The sequence below is a fragment of the Salvelinus namaycush genome, chromosome 9 (assembly GCF_016432855.1).
Source record: "Salvelinus namaycush isolate Seneca chromosome 9, SaNama_1.0, whole genome shotgun sequence".
In the NCBI taxonomy this organism is placed as follows: domain Eukaryota; kingdom Metazoa; phylum Chordata; class Actinopteri; order Salmoniformes; family Salmonidae; genus Salvelinus; species Salvelinus namaycush.
The window spans coordinates 30,922,707-30,935,037 of record NC_052315.1 but is presented as its reverse complement, the minus strand read 5'-3'; the positions used below and the strand labels follow the sequence as shown (position 1 = coordinate 30,935,037).

General features: G+C 47.1%; 1 protein-coding gene across 1 annotated transcript in view; it reads left to right on the top strand.

Annotated features, from left to right (window-relative positions):
* The window catches only part of LOC120053231 (ras-specific guanine nucleotide-releasing factor 1-like), a 31,471-nt gene that overhangs the window by 4,198 nt on the left and 14,942 nt on the right, over positions 1-12,331 (top strand). Inside the window, exons 2-10 of the mRNA XM_039000378.1 lie at positions 1,165-1,271; positions 7,534-7,681; positions 8,644-8,739; positions 8,845-9,098; positions 9,510-9,589; positions 9,740-9,933; positions 10,374-10,483; positions 10,651-10,769; positions 11,278-11,438. Coding sequence (XP_038856306.1) covers positions 1,165-1,271; positions 7,534-7,681; positions 8,644-8,739; positions 8,845-9,098; positions 9,510-9,589; positions 9,740-9,933; positions 10,374-10,483; positions 10,651-10,769; positions 11,278-11,438 — 1,269 coding nt within the window. The remainder of the gene's footprint in view (positions 1-1,164; positions 1,272-7,533; positions 7,682-8,643; positions 8,740-8,844; positions 9,099-9,509; positions 9,590-9,739; positions 9,934-10,373; positions 10,484-10,650; positions 10,770-11,277; positions 11,439-12,331) is intronic.

The window sequence follows — 12,331 nt, the reverse complement described above, 5'->3', positions numbered from 1 at the left end:
TCAGCCATGAATAGTGATGAGGTGCAGGTTGATGGGCGCCTGTTGGACATCTGCAGGCCAAAGATAAGGCTTGGCTTTCACTCAACATGGTTGCTGCCAAAGTACACACAAGGAGTCACGTTTTTAACCTTGAGCGTGATTCCAATGTGTGAGATGTGATAATGTAGGCGTTCTTCAAGCAGCACTGATCTTTTTCCATCTTGCTATGTCGTTGTGTGTTTTGGTGTGGTCAGAACATACTGTTTTACAAGAAAATTGTAAGTGCAATGATATTCTTATTTGAATAAGGATTATTCATCATATGTTAAGGGAGTGTTAAATGTACAACAACCATGTAGAAATTGACTATATGCACAACACAGTAGTCTGGCATGGTCTGAAATGAACTTTTGTTCCATCAGCTAATGTGGATGGTCTATGATCGTGACTGTGATGGATGGTGGATGGTCTATGATCTGTGACGTCTATGAGGTGACTGTGATGGATGGTGGATGGTCTATGATCGTGACTGTGATGGTTTGTACACAGACCTAGTGGTGCTGGGGAATTCAGCGCAGAGAAGACCTGCTTAGTTAAAATGGAGTGAGACAAGAAGCGCTAAGAGCCTATCCATTCTCACAGAGTGGAGTTGCTAGGTAACAGGTAGCACACAGTTATGTAATTGGCAATGCCTCCAGCTTACATGTCTTATGGCTTTTCCTCCTGGGAACCAGAGCCATCCCAGGCAGCCAGGCAGTCAGGGGGAGGCTTCCCACTAAAAGCCCCATCGATTGAGCTGGTGGGTGAGGATGTGGGTTTCCCTTTCCCACCCCCTCTAATGTCAACAGTGAGAAAGGATAGATACAAGCTTAGATTGTGAGAGGGTTCATGGTTCCAATAATGTGTGTCTGCAGCACACAGATTTTTAAGGGCCAATAATACTCTTCATATTTTTCTTGTAAAATATACATGTAGTGTAATTGTTTTTGTGGTATAGCGCCTATACTGTGCATTGTCTGACCTTTTCATTGCATTTTGTGGTTATAACATGTTATCTCATCTAGATTCCTATGGAGTAATACAAATACTTTTTCTCATACAATGTATTAAAAAATAAAGAATACAAAGGCATCCTTACCCATGCAATCTAGTCATCTGTTTACGAGCTTTTTTTGTGTGTTTCAGTACTATTTCACCGTAAATTTCACCCATGAAAACCAGAAAGCCCTGGAGTTGCGTACAGAGGATGTAAAGGACTGCGATGAATGGGTGGCTGCAATAACACATGCCAGGTACCAGGCCTCTACTACTTCTGCTCTACCCAGTCAACAACTGCGTCAACACACACATGGGCTATTATTGATGCTTGCTGTATGGCTGGGTTTAGTCTCTTACTGTAGATATGACATGATGTACGGTTTGAAACTTGACTCTGTTGAGGTGTGATAGAAGTGTCATGCAGCATTAAGGCAAGCTTTGTGACATACAGTTCTGGGGACAAATCCTAAAGAAAATCTGATAGGGGCATTGATAAGGTCTGTGCAAAGGCCCCTTGTTTGGCTTTTTTGTCCCCTGAGGTAATAGTATGTATGTAGCTCATGTTAAAACATATTGCTCACATTTTGTTATTAAACTCTTGGTAGTGAATTGGTATTGAATGATTTCAGTTGAATGAAACAGGCTGACTGGTGATGTCGTTTACTGTATAATAATCATTGTGAAATAAGGAGTGGCGTTGTAATGATTGGTGGTCTATTGTGACTGTGGATTTGAGAGTTAGAATACTAGAGTAAACAAGGTGCAATTTCGAAATGTGGTTGTACATCACCAGTTTTTCGCTTGTTATGTCATGTTTCCATTAACTTGCCCAGTGATTTTTTTGTTTTGTTTTCGTTTTCTGTTCTAGTAGAAAATAGATTTGAAAATTGCCTGCTACAGTGCGTTTCCATTTAACAATCTTGCGTCGATAAAAACATCTGGACGTGATGGCATACAACAACAAAAAATCTACTTGTTCCCAAAACTTACAGTGTCTAATAGAAATTAATTGGTTCAAGTGTTTCCATTACCCATTTAGGCAAATTGCACATTAATAAATTGCAGACAGCCTGCATGCCCTCCCACCTATCTCTTTCATGTTTCAGGTAGCCCGCAAAAGTCAGCATGGATAGAATGCAAGAATATTTGCCATATTCTAATTATTGTCATGTGCCAATGTATCGCCACGGTCCGTGCCATGGTGAATCTTGCACTCCTGTAGATCTGAAATAATTGGATGGTGAAACTTGCATCCAGCCAACCAGAAAAGCAAGGCGAAGCAATTCAGCTATTCTTAAAAGTCAAAAAACATAATTTTTATAGTTGACATTTTTATTTAGCAGGCAATAGGCATTTGTGTGCGGTGAAGCTTCATACTGTAGGTACGTGTTGACATCACATGCCCCACGTACCTTTGTCAGGTATCCGTAAGTGGCTGCAAGGAAGTCAGGCGCAGGAGAGCAGGTATTTGGTAGCACACGGAGCCTTTTATTCAGGCAAACCAAAAGCACACGGCACAATGAACACGAAATACAAAACGGGTATACATAACCCAGCGCAACCAGACTAACGTGCGCATACATCAAAACAGATAAACAATACCACACAAAGACATGGGGGAAACAGAGGGTTAAATACACAACACATAATGAGGGACAATGAGAACCAGGTGTGTGGAAAAACGAGACAAAACAAATGGAAAATGAAAAATGGAACGACGATGGCTAGAAGGCCGGTGATGTCGATCGCCGAACACCGCCCGAACAAGCAGAGGCATTGACTTCGGCCGAAGTCGTGACAGTACCGCACGTCGACACCGGCCTCGGGGACGACCCGGAGGACGAGGCGCAGGGCGATCCGGATGGAGAAGGTGGAACTCTTGCAGCAGAGAAGGATCTATCACGTCCTCCACCGGAACCCAGCATCTCTCCTCCGGACCATACCCCTCCCAGTCCACGAGGTACTGAAGGCCCCTCGCCCGACGTCTCTAATCCAGTATGGAACGAACGGAGCACGCCGGGCCCCCTCGATGACCAGAGGGGGCAGAGGAACCTCCCGCACCTCAGCCTCCTGGAGCGGACCAGCCACCACCGGCCTGAGGAGAGACACATGGAACGAGGGGTTAATGCGGTAATTGGGGGGAAGCTGTAACCTATAACATACCTCGTTCACTCTCCTCAGGACTTTAAATGTCCCCACAAACCGCGGACCCAGCTTCCGGCAGGCCAGGCGGAGGGGCAGGTTTCGGGTCGAGAGCCAGACCGGTCCCCCAGTGCGAACACAAGGGCCTCACTGCGGTGACGATCTGCACCAACTTTCTGGCGCAGCAACCATTCGTCCACCGCAGGAGCTTCAGTCTGACTGATGCCAAGGAGCCAAGGAGCCTGATACCTCAATACACACTGGAAGGGGGTGAGGTTAGTGGATGAGTGGCGTAGCGAGTTCTGGGCCATCTCAGCCCAGGGCACGAACGCTGCCCACTCCCCCGGCCGGTCCTGGCAATAAGACCTCAGAAACCTACCCACATCCTGGTTTACTCTCTCCACCTACCCATTGCTCTCGCGGTGAAAACCTGAGGTAAGGCTGACCGAGACCCCCAGACGCTCCATGATCGCCTTCCAGACCCTTGAGGTGAACTGGGGACCTCGATCAGACACTATATCTTCAGGCACCCCGTAGTGCCGGAAGACGTGTGTAAACATGGCCTCCGCAGTCTGTAGGGCCGTAGGGAGACCGGGCAGAGGGAGGAGACGGCAGGACTTAGAAAAACGATCCACAACGACCAGGATCGTGGTGTTACCCTGTGAAGGAGGAAGATCATTTAGGAAATCCACCGACAGGTGTGACCATGGCCGTTGTGGAACGGGTAAGGGTTGTAACTTACCCCTTGGCAGGTGTCTAGGAGCCTTACACTGGGCGCACACCGAGCAGGAGGAAACATAAACCCTCCCGTCCTTAGCCAAGGTGGGCCACCAGTACTTCCCGCTCAGGCAGCGCACCATCCGACCGATGCCTGGATGACCAGATGAGGGTGACGTGTGGACCCAATAGATCAGTCGGTCACAGACAGCAGACGGAACGTACAGACGCCCAGCGGGACACTGGAAGGGAGCGGCCTCTGTACGCAACGCCCGCTCGATGTCCGCGTCGAGCTCCCACACCACCAGCGCCACCAGGCAGGAGGCCGGGAGTATGGGAGTGGGATCCATGGGCCGCTCCTCTGTGTCATACAGCCGGGACAGTGCGTCTGCCTTCACGTTCTGGGAACCTGGTCTGTAAGAAAGGGTGAAAACAAAACGAGTGAAAAACATGGCCCACCTTGCCTGGCGAGGGTTCAGTCTCCTCGCCTCCCGGATGTACTCCAGATTACGGTGGTCAGTCCAGATGAGAAAAGGGTGTTTAGCCTCCTCAAGCCAATGTCTCCACGCCTTCAAAGCCTTGACGACAGCCAACAACTCCCGGTCCCCCACGTCATAGTTTCGTTATGGGAGCAGCTACTTGGCCAAAACCCCGGATAAATCTCCGGTAGTAATTGGCAAACCCTAAAAATCGCTGCACCTCCTTTACCGTGGTGGGAGTCGGCCAATTACGCACGGCTTCAATGCGGTCACTCTCCATCTCCACCCCTGATGTGGAAATGCGATACCCTAGGAAAAGACGGTCTGATGAAAGAACAGGCATTTCTCAGCCTTGACGTACAGGTCATGCTCCAACAGTCGTCCAAGTACCCTGCGCACCAGGGACACATGCTCGGCGCGTGTAGCGGAGTATATCAGAATGTCATCGATATACACCACTACACCCTGCCCGTGCAGGTCCCTGAAAATCTCATCTACAAAGGATTGGAAGACTGATAGAGCATTCACCAACCCGTACGGCATGACGAGGTACTCATAATGCCATGTGGTGGTACTAAACGCTGTCTTCCACTTGTCTCCCTCCCGGATACGCACCAGGTTGTACGAACTCCTGAGATCCAGTTTCGTGAAGATGCGCGCCACATGCATTGACTCAATCGCCATGGCGATAAGAGGTAGCGGGTAACTGTACCTCACTGTGATCTGATTGAGACATCTATAGTCAATGCACGGGCGTAAACCTCCATCCTTCTTCTTCACAAAAAAGAAACTCGAGGAGGCGGGTGAAGTGGAGGACTGAATGTATCCCTGACGCGGGGTTTCGGAGACATATGTTTCCATAGCCTCCGTCTCCGCCTGTGAGAGGGGATACACGTGACTCCTGGGAAGTGCAGCGCCTACCAGGAGATCTATCGCACAATCGCCCCGTCGATGAGGTGGTAATTGAGTCGCCTTCTTTTTCAGGAGGCGAGAGCCAAATCGGCATATTCAGGGGGAATGCGCACGGTGGAAACCTGGTCTGGACTCTCCACCGTAGTAGCAACAACCGAAACCCCTAAACACTTACCTGAGCACTCTCGCGACCACCCCGTGAGAGCCCTCTGTGGCCAAGAAACAGTGGGGTTGTGACAGACTAACCAGGGTAGGCCCAGCACCATGGGAAACACAGGAGAATCAATAATGAAGAGATGAATTCTCTTCGTATGACCCCCCTGCGTCACCATGCCCAAAGGAGCGGTGACCTCCCTAGTCAACCCTGACCCTAATGGTCGACTATCTACGGCGTGAATGGGGAAAGGTACATCCACGGGAACGATGGGGATCCCTAAACTATGTGCAAATGATCTGTCAATAAAATTCCCAGCCGCGCCTGAATCGACGAGCGGCTTATGCTGGGAATGCGGGGAAAACTCAGGAAAAGTGTCAAAAACATGTGTGCAACAGAGGGCTCTGGGTGAGAATGGTGCCTTCTCACCTGGGGTGACGCCAAAGTGTCCTGCCTGCTGCCTCGAACCCTAGAGGAACCAACACGGCACCGACCAGCAGTGTGACCTCTGCGGCCACAAATGGTACACGTGAGAGCCCCTCCTCCGGTCTCCCTGTGCTCAGTACCTCCTAACTCCATAGGCACCGGAGCGGTGATGCTGGGAAAAGGAATCGACAGAGCCCTCTCTGGCTGTCCGCAGGTGACCAGCAGGTCATCCAGCCGAATGGACATGTCCACCAGCTGGTCGAAGCTAAGCGTGGTATCCCTGCAGGCCAACTCCCGACGGACATCCTCGCGCAGGCTACAACGGTAGTGGTCGATGAGAGCCCTGTCGTTCCATCCCGCTCCAGCGGCCAATGTCCAAAATTCCAGTGAGAACTCCTGGGCGCTCCTCATCTCCTGCCTTAGGTGGAACAAACGTTCACCCGCCGCTCTACCTTCGGGAGGGTGGTCGAAGACTGCCCAGAAGCGGCAGGTGAAGTCCGTGAAGTCATCCAACGTCGCCTCTCCCTCTCCCCATACGGCGTTGGCCCACTCCAGAGCTTTCCCTGAGAGGCCCGAGGCGAGGACGGCCACCCTCTCCCTTCCCGGGGGAGCTGGATAGACGGTGCTCAGGTAGAGGTCCAGCTGTAGCAGGAAGCCCTGGCACCGTGCCGCCGTTCCATCATACTCTCCGGGAAAGGCGAGTACCGGAACTGGGTACAGGAGGGACGGTTAGTGAGGACTCCTGTTGTACTGGATGAGGTACCGCCGAACACCGCCCGAACAAGGAGAGGCATCGACTTCGGCCGAAGTCATGACAACCTTAAAACATTTTCGGCAAACATAATTTATTCAAAAAACAGTTTCCATCATCATTTGTCACAGTAAATACAGTAAGACAAAAGAAAAATCCAACCCTGTCTAACAGATAAAAATGGATTCTCTATCTACTATTTCCATTATACATGTCGCAATGATATTTTTTGCGACATTGCTTTTGTTGAATAAACCTGGGTCAACTGAAACCTGCCTACTGACAGTCACTCGATTAGCCCATGTCAGCTAACATTATTTATATAAAAAATGTGTCTATCGGCCAGCTATCTAAACCTGTAGAAATCATGGTTGCATTACCGACCCGGCCCCCATTGATTTTGTTAGTCACTCTCACTCAGATATAATATTAAAAACTGCAAACATTTCTCTCCACCCATGCCAAAATGTGTATAATTGCAGAAAATCTGCTATAAAACTGAGGGAAAAACATTCTGCCCAATGGCAAAATGAGTAGAATTGCAGCTAAATGGGGGGGATATGCAGACCCGCAAGCCACTATGGCCCATTTTTTGTGGCCCCTACCCCCATAAAAGTTGCCCATTCCTGTTCTAAACCAAATGGGCCTGCTGTATTTTGGTTGCTTATCTGCCGAGACAATCTACTGTAGTTACACTTCACTGAACACAAAGGATATTAATATTTTATAGCACTCCATTATGTGAATGTGCATAGACCTACACACCTGAGAGTGCTGTATGGGTACAGGTGTGTCTGTGGGGCGGGGGTGGATTGGTGGATGTATACAGTCTGCATGTGGGGGAGCATATAGAGTCTTGAGTGTGTCTGGAGCTTTGGAATTATGTCTGTGGTGAGTTGCTGCAGTGTGTGTGAGTGTGTGTTTCCTGTCCACAGTTACAGGAACCTGGCCACAGAGCATGAGACGCTCATGCAGAAGTATCTCCATCTACTCCAGATCGTGGAGACAGAGAAAACGGTTGCTAAGCAACTTCGACAACAGATAGAGGACGGGGAAATAGAGATTGAACGGCTAAAATCAGAGGTAATATTCATAATGATTATTTCTGCCTCGGTGGGGGATTGTTATGTTTTTGCCATACTGAACAGGAAATGGATTGGAGCTTGTGTGGGATCTAGGGCAATTACAGTACAGTTAAATGTCTCTCAGGAGCACCGCTCAAGATTTCTAGGATTTTGTCATCTGAGTGAACTGAAATGGATAAGGGCTGTGCTAGTTGTTTCTTTATGTCTATCTTATTTGATCATTAGAGAGAGAGAGAGAGAGAGAGAGAGAGAGAGAGAGAGAGAGATTGGGAGAGGAGAAATGGGAGCGCCACTCTGTCACAAAGAGATGTGTGCAGACCCACCGGGCTCCACTTTGCATCTCCACTCATAAATAATCCCTCCAATAAAACTATGCTCCCTGCTGTATTCTTCAGATCAAATAGTCATTTTACTTTAATGTGCAAATGTGGGGCTTGAAATGAAATGGTGTGTTGAATATGCATGAACAGGGCTTTATTATACACGGTGCACCCCCCCCCCCCACCATCCCACCCCCCACCCCCCCCTCACAAACATAATAATAAACTATATCAGTCTATACAAAGTAAATGGGGACACTAACCTTCAGACAGTTCTGAGTAGCTCCCAGCTCTTTTGTGCAACACATTTATGGCTTTTCAATGCATTTATCATCTTCAAATAATATTTTTGCAGGAATCTCCTTGCGAATGATTTGCCGAAGATTGTATCTTGTATGCACAGTACATCTGCATTTCTAACCAATGGAAATGAGTGCTGATGTAGAGATATCAGCCAGGTGAATAGAGTTAGTATATCTACCACCACTACCACATGTCAGAGCTGGCAGCTCTGACAGCCTCTAATCTCATTTGACACAGTCACTTTGTTAATACGCTGGCAAGTGAGGAGGAAACTTGGAGAGCAGGTTGTGAGGGATGATGACTGGTCTATCCTGTCTGTGGATGTTCTCTTTGGCAGCTTTCTGGGCTGCACAAAGACAACGGGAAGATCCAGTCAAGTCCAACAGCCGAACCCAGCGAAGATGATGACTCTGAACTCAAGAAAATCAAAAAAGTACATATTTTACACAAAATATTTTTGATTCTATTTTCTGTATATTTGCCAATGTTGGGGGAAAATAATCACCTTCCATTCCCCACAATTCCCGTGGTCCACTAGGTGCAGAGTTTCCTGCGAGGCTGGATGTGCAGGAGGAAGTGGAAAACCATCATCCAGGACTACATCCGGTCACCCCATGCAGAGAGCATGAGGAAGAGGAACCAGGTGGTGTTCAGCATGCTGGACTCTGAGGCTGAGTATGTCCAGCAGCTCCACATCCTGGTCAACAACTTCCTTCGACCCCTCCGTATGGCCGCCAGCTCCAAGAAACCACCCATCACCCACGACGACGTCAGCAGCATCTTCCTCAACAGGTGTGCAGCTGAAGATGATCACACCAAGCTAACCACTCACACTGCTGTCTCTCACCTCTCTCAGGGAGACAGTGATATGACTGTCTCAATGCTGTCGGACTTTATGTTCATGCTTTACAACTATGGTCGATAATGAGAACATAAAGACAGTAAGATGTGATGGCAATATACTATGTCAAAGCCTCCTTCTAAGATGTTTATTTATTTTATTTATTTAACCTTAAGAACAGATTATTATTTGCAATGATGACCTGTCAAGAGACAAGTGCAGCGATATAACATTTAAACACACTTGCAAATACAGGCATATTCGCTGTTTGCATGTTTGAATCCTTTTTACATAACTATGGCTAGTGTATATTTTTCTCAGAATGGATACTTAGAGTCTTGTTGATTTACCCTTTTCTTTAGTGAGACCATCATGTTTCTGCATCAAATATTCTACCAAGGGTTGAAAGCAAGAATAGCAAGCTGGCCAACATTAGTTTTGGGTAAGTAGACTAAACTCCTTTTTTGGGGATCACTCAAATGGATGGATGAATATGATAATACTATGGTAATAATATGCCCCAATTGTCCTCAATATCATCTATCAATCTCTCATTCAGTGTCTCAATCTCTCATTGGTCCTCTTTCCACAGCGGACCTGTTTGATATTCTACTGCCCATGCTAAACATCTACCAGGAGTTTGTGAGGAACCACCAGTACAGTCTGCAGATTCTGGCCCACTGTAAGCAGAACCGAGACTTTGACAAGCTGCTGAAGCAGTATGAGGCCAAGCCCGACTGTGAGGAGAGGACTCTGGAGACCTTCCTCACCTACCCCATGTTCCAGGTGGGCATACAGTACTGTACACTCTACTGTCCTCTCATTGACTGTCCAAACCCTGTCTCTCACCTGAAACAGTTCTCTCTGTTCAGACAAAGTCTCCACCACTGATCACTGACAACACAGCAGCCATTTGTCTCACATGCCTTTGCTCAGAATATCCCTGTTATGTTTTTCATAACCACATAAACCGGTTGTTTGTGATGCTCAGGTTTTCATAATGGCTCTTTTCTGGCAAGGCATGCAGTTTCAGTGCAGTCTGCTCCACTGGGGTCTACTTTGGGCTCTGCTGTGTTGGTAATACATTTCTGCTGATGACTGTGGATGTGCATAGAGCTCCCCACTGATCTGCTGCTACGAGTTTGTGTATGTGTGTGTGTTTGCACGCAATCTTGCATGCAAGTGTGTGTGACTCACCTGCCCCTATTCATTCCCTGTCATTCCAGATTCCCCGCTACATTCTTACACTCCATGAGCTCCTGGCCCACACACCACATGAGCATGTGGAGAGGACGAGTCTGGACTATGCCAAGTCAAAGCTGGAGGAGCTGTCCAGGTATACCTGCCTTACCACCTTATTGCACCAAGCAGCACACAGGACACCCCAGTTAATCAGCGCTTTCCTAAGTTGTTCAACAGAAACGCAGTAGGATAATTGCTTACTGTACAGAATGTATACACACTGACAAAGTCAATACAATGACATTCCAAATCTGCACCTAGAATCATGCATGATGAGGTGAGCGAGACAGAGAACATCAGGAAGAACCTGGCCATTGAGCGCATGATCGTAGAAGGCTGCGAGATCCTCCTTGACACCAGCCAGACATTCGTCAGACAAGGTAAGCCCCCAGAGAAGATCCACAAAGGAACCCCAGATCCCACATAAGGACACTATCATAGAGATGGATTTTCTGCCTCTCAACTGTTTGACTGCCAGCCCCTTTGTGTTCTCACAACTTCAAACATCCATAGCCCTACCTGAGCCTCCATAAGGGAAAGACTTAACCAGAGGGTTGGGCCATATAATCCTGTCTGTCTCTGAAGAACAGCATGTACTGAAAGTGGGCCAAATCTTTCATTTCCAAGGGTAATTAGACTGTTAGGAGGCAATACGACGATGAGTCAGGGTTTGTAAATGTCATACATCCCCAACAGTCTTTGATGGACGTTTAAAGAAGAAGAGGCAAAACATATAGAGAAATGGTTTAACCCTATAGTATGTATATATCCCCCCAGTCAGTGAACAGGTGAGGGGAGGCCTCTCCCAGTCTTGCAGTACAGTTGATCTGTGGGCCTCTCGTCACTGACAGGGCCCCCTGCTGTCTCTCTCCCCCTCCTGCCATACAGGCTCTCTCATCCAGGTGCCAATGAGTGAGAAGGGCAAGATCACCCGTGGGCGACTGGGCTCTCTGTCTCTGAAAAAGGAGGGGGAGAGGCAGTGCTTCCTCTTCTCTAAGCATGTCATTATCTGCACCAGGGGCTCTGGAGGAAAACTGCACCTCACCAAGGTGGGTGTGCCCTGGGCTGCTGAGCCTGCTATACAATCTCTCAAGATGCATCATTGACCAAACTCCTAGAGCTTAATGTAAAATCAAATAACATTCAGGGGATACAATACACAGATGAGGCTTTAGTTAATACACAGCAAATTGGCCGTACCTTTTTAGTGTACATTTTTTTGTGTTTATTCAGGTGTTAAATTAACACTCATGATGTGTAAAGTGTAAAAGAACCCCAGAGTTGGTGTTATTAACCAGTGTTAAATAAAAAACATTATTTTTCCCAGAATTCTCTAGTGCTGGTTGGTTTTTAGAATTGTTTGTTTCAATATCTATGTTTTTGCATGTACATTGATTGATTAATTAATCTTATGCTACTCATACATAAATAACATACACTACCGTTCAAAAGTTTGGGGTCACTTAGAAATGTCCTTGTTTTTGAAAGAAAAGCACATTTTTTGTCCATTAAAATAACATCAAATTGATCAGAAATACAGTGTAGACATTGTTAATGTTGTAAATGACTATTGTAGCTTTTTATGGAATATCTACATAGGCATACAGAGGCCCATTATCAGCAACCATCACTCCTGTTTTTCAATGGCATGTTGTGTTAGCTAATCCAAGTTGATCATTTTATCATCAGTCCAAGTTCATCAAAATGATGAACTTGGACTGGCAGCTACATTAAACCTCTCTTGGGCACGTGAGACGGTAGCGTCCCACCTCTTCAACAGCCAGTGAAACTGCTGGGCGCCAAATTCAAATACAGAAATAATCATTATAAAAATTCAGAAAACAAAACATATTTTACATAGGTTTAAAGATTAACTTCTTGTGAATCCAACCACGGTGTCAGATTTAAAAAATGCTTTACGGCGAAAGCATACATTACGATT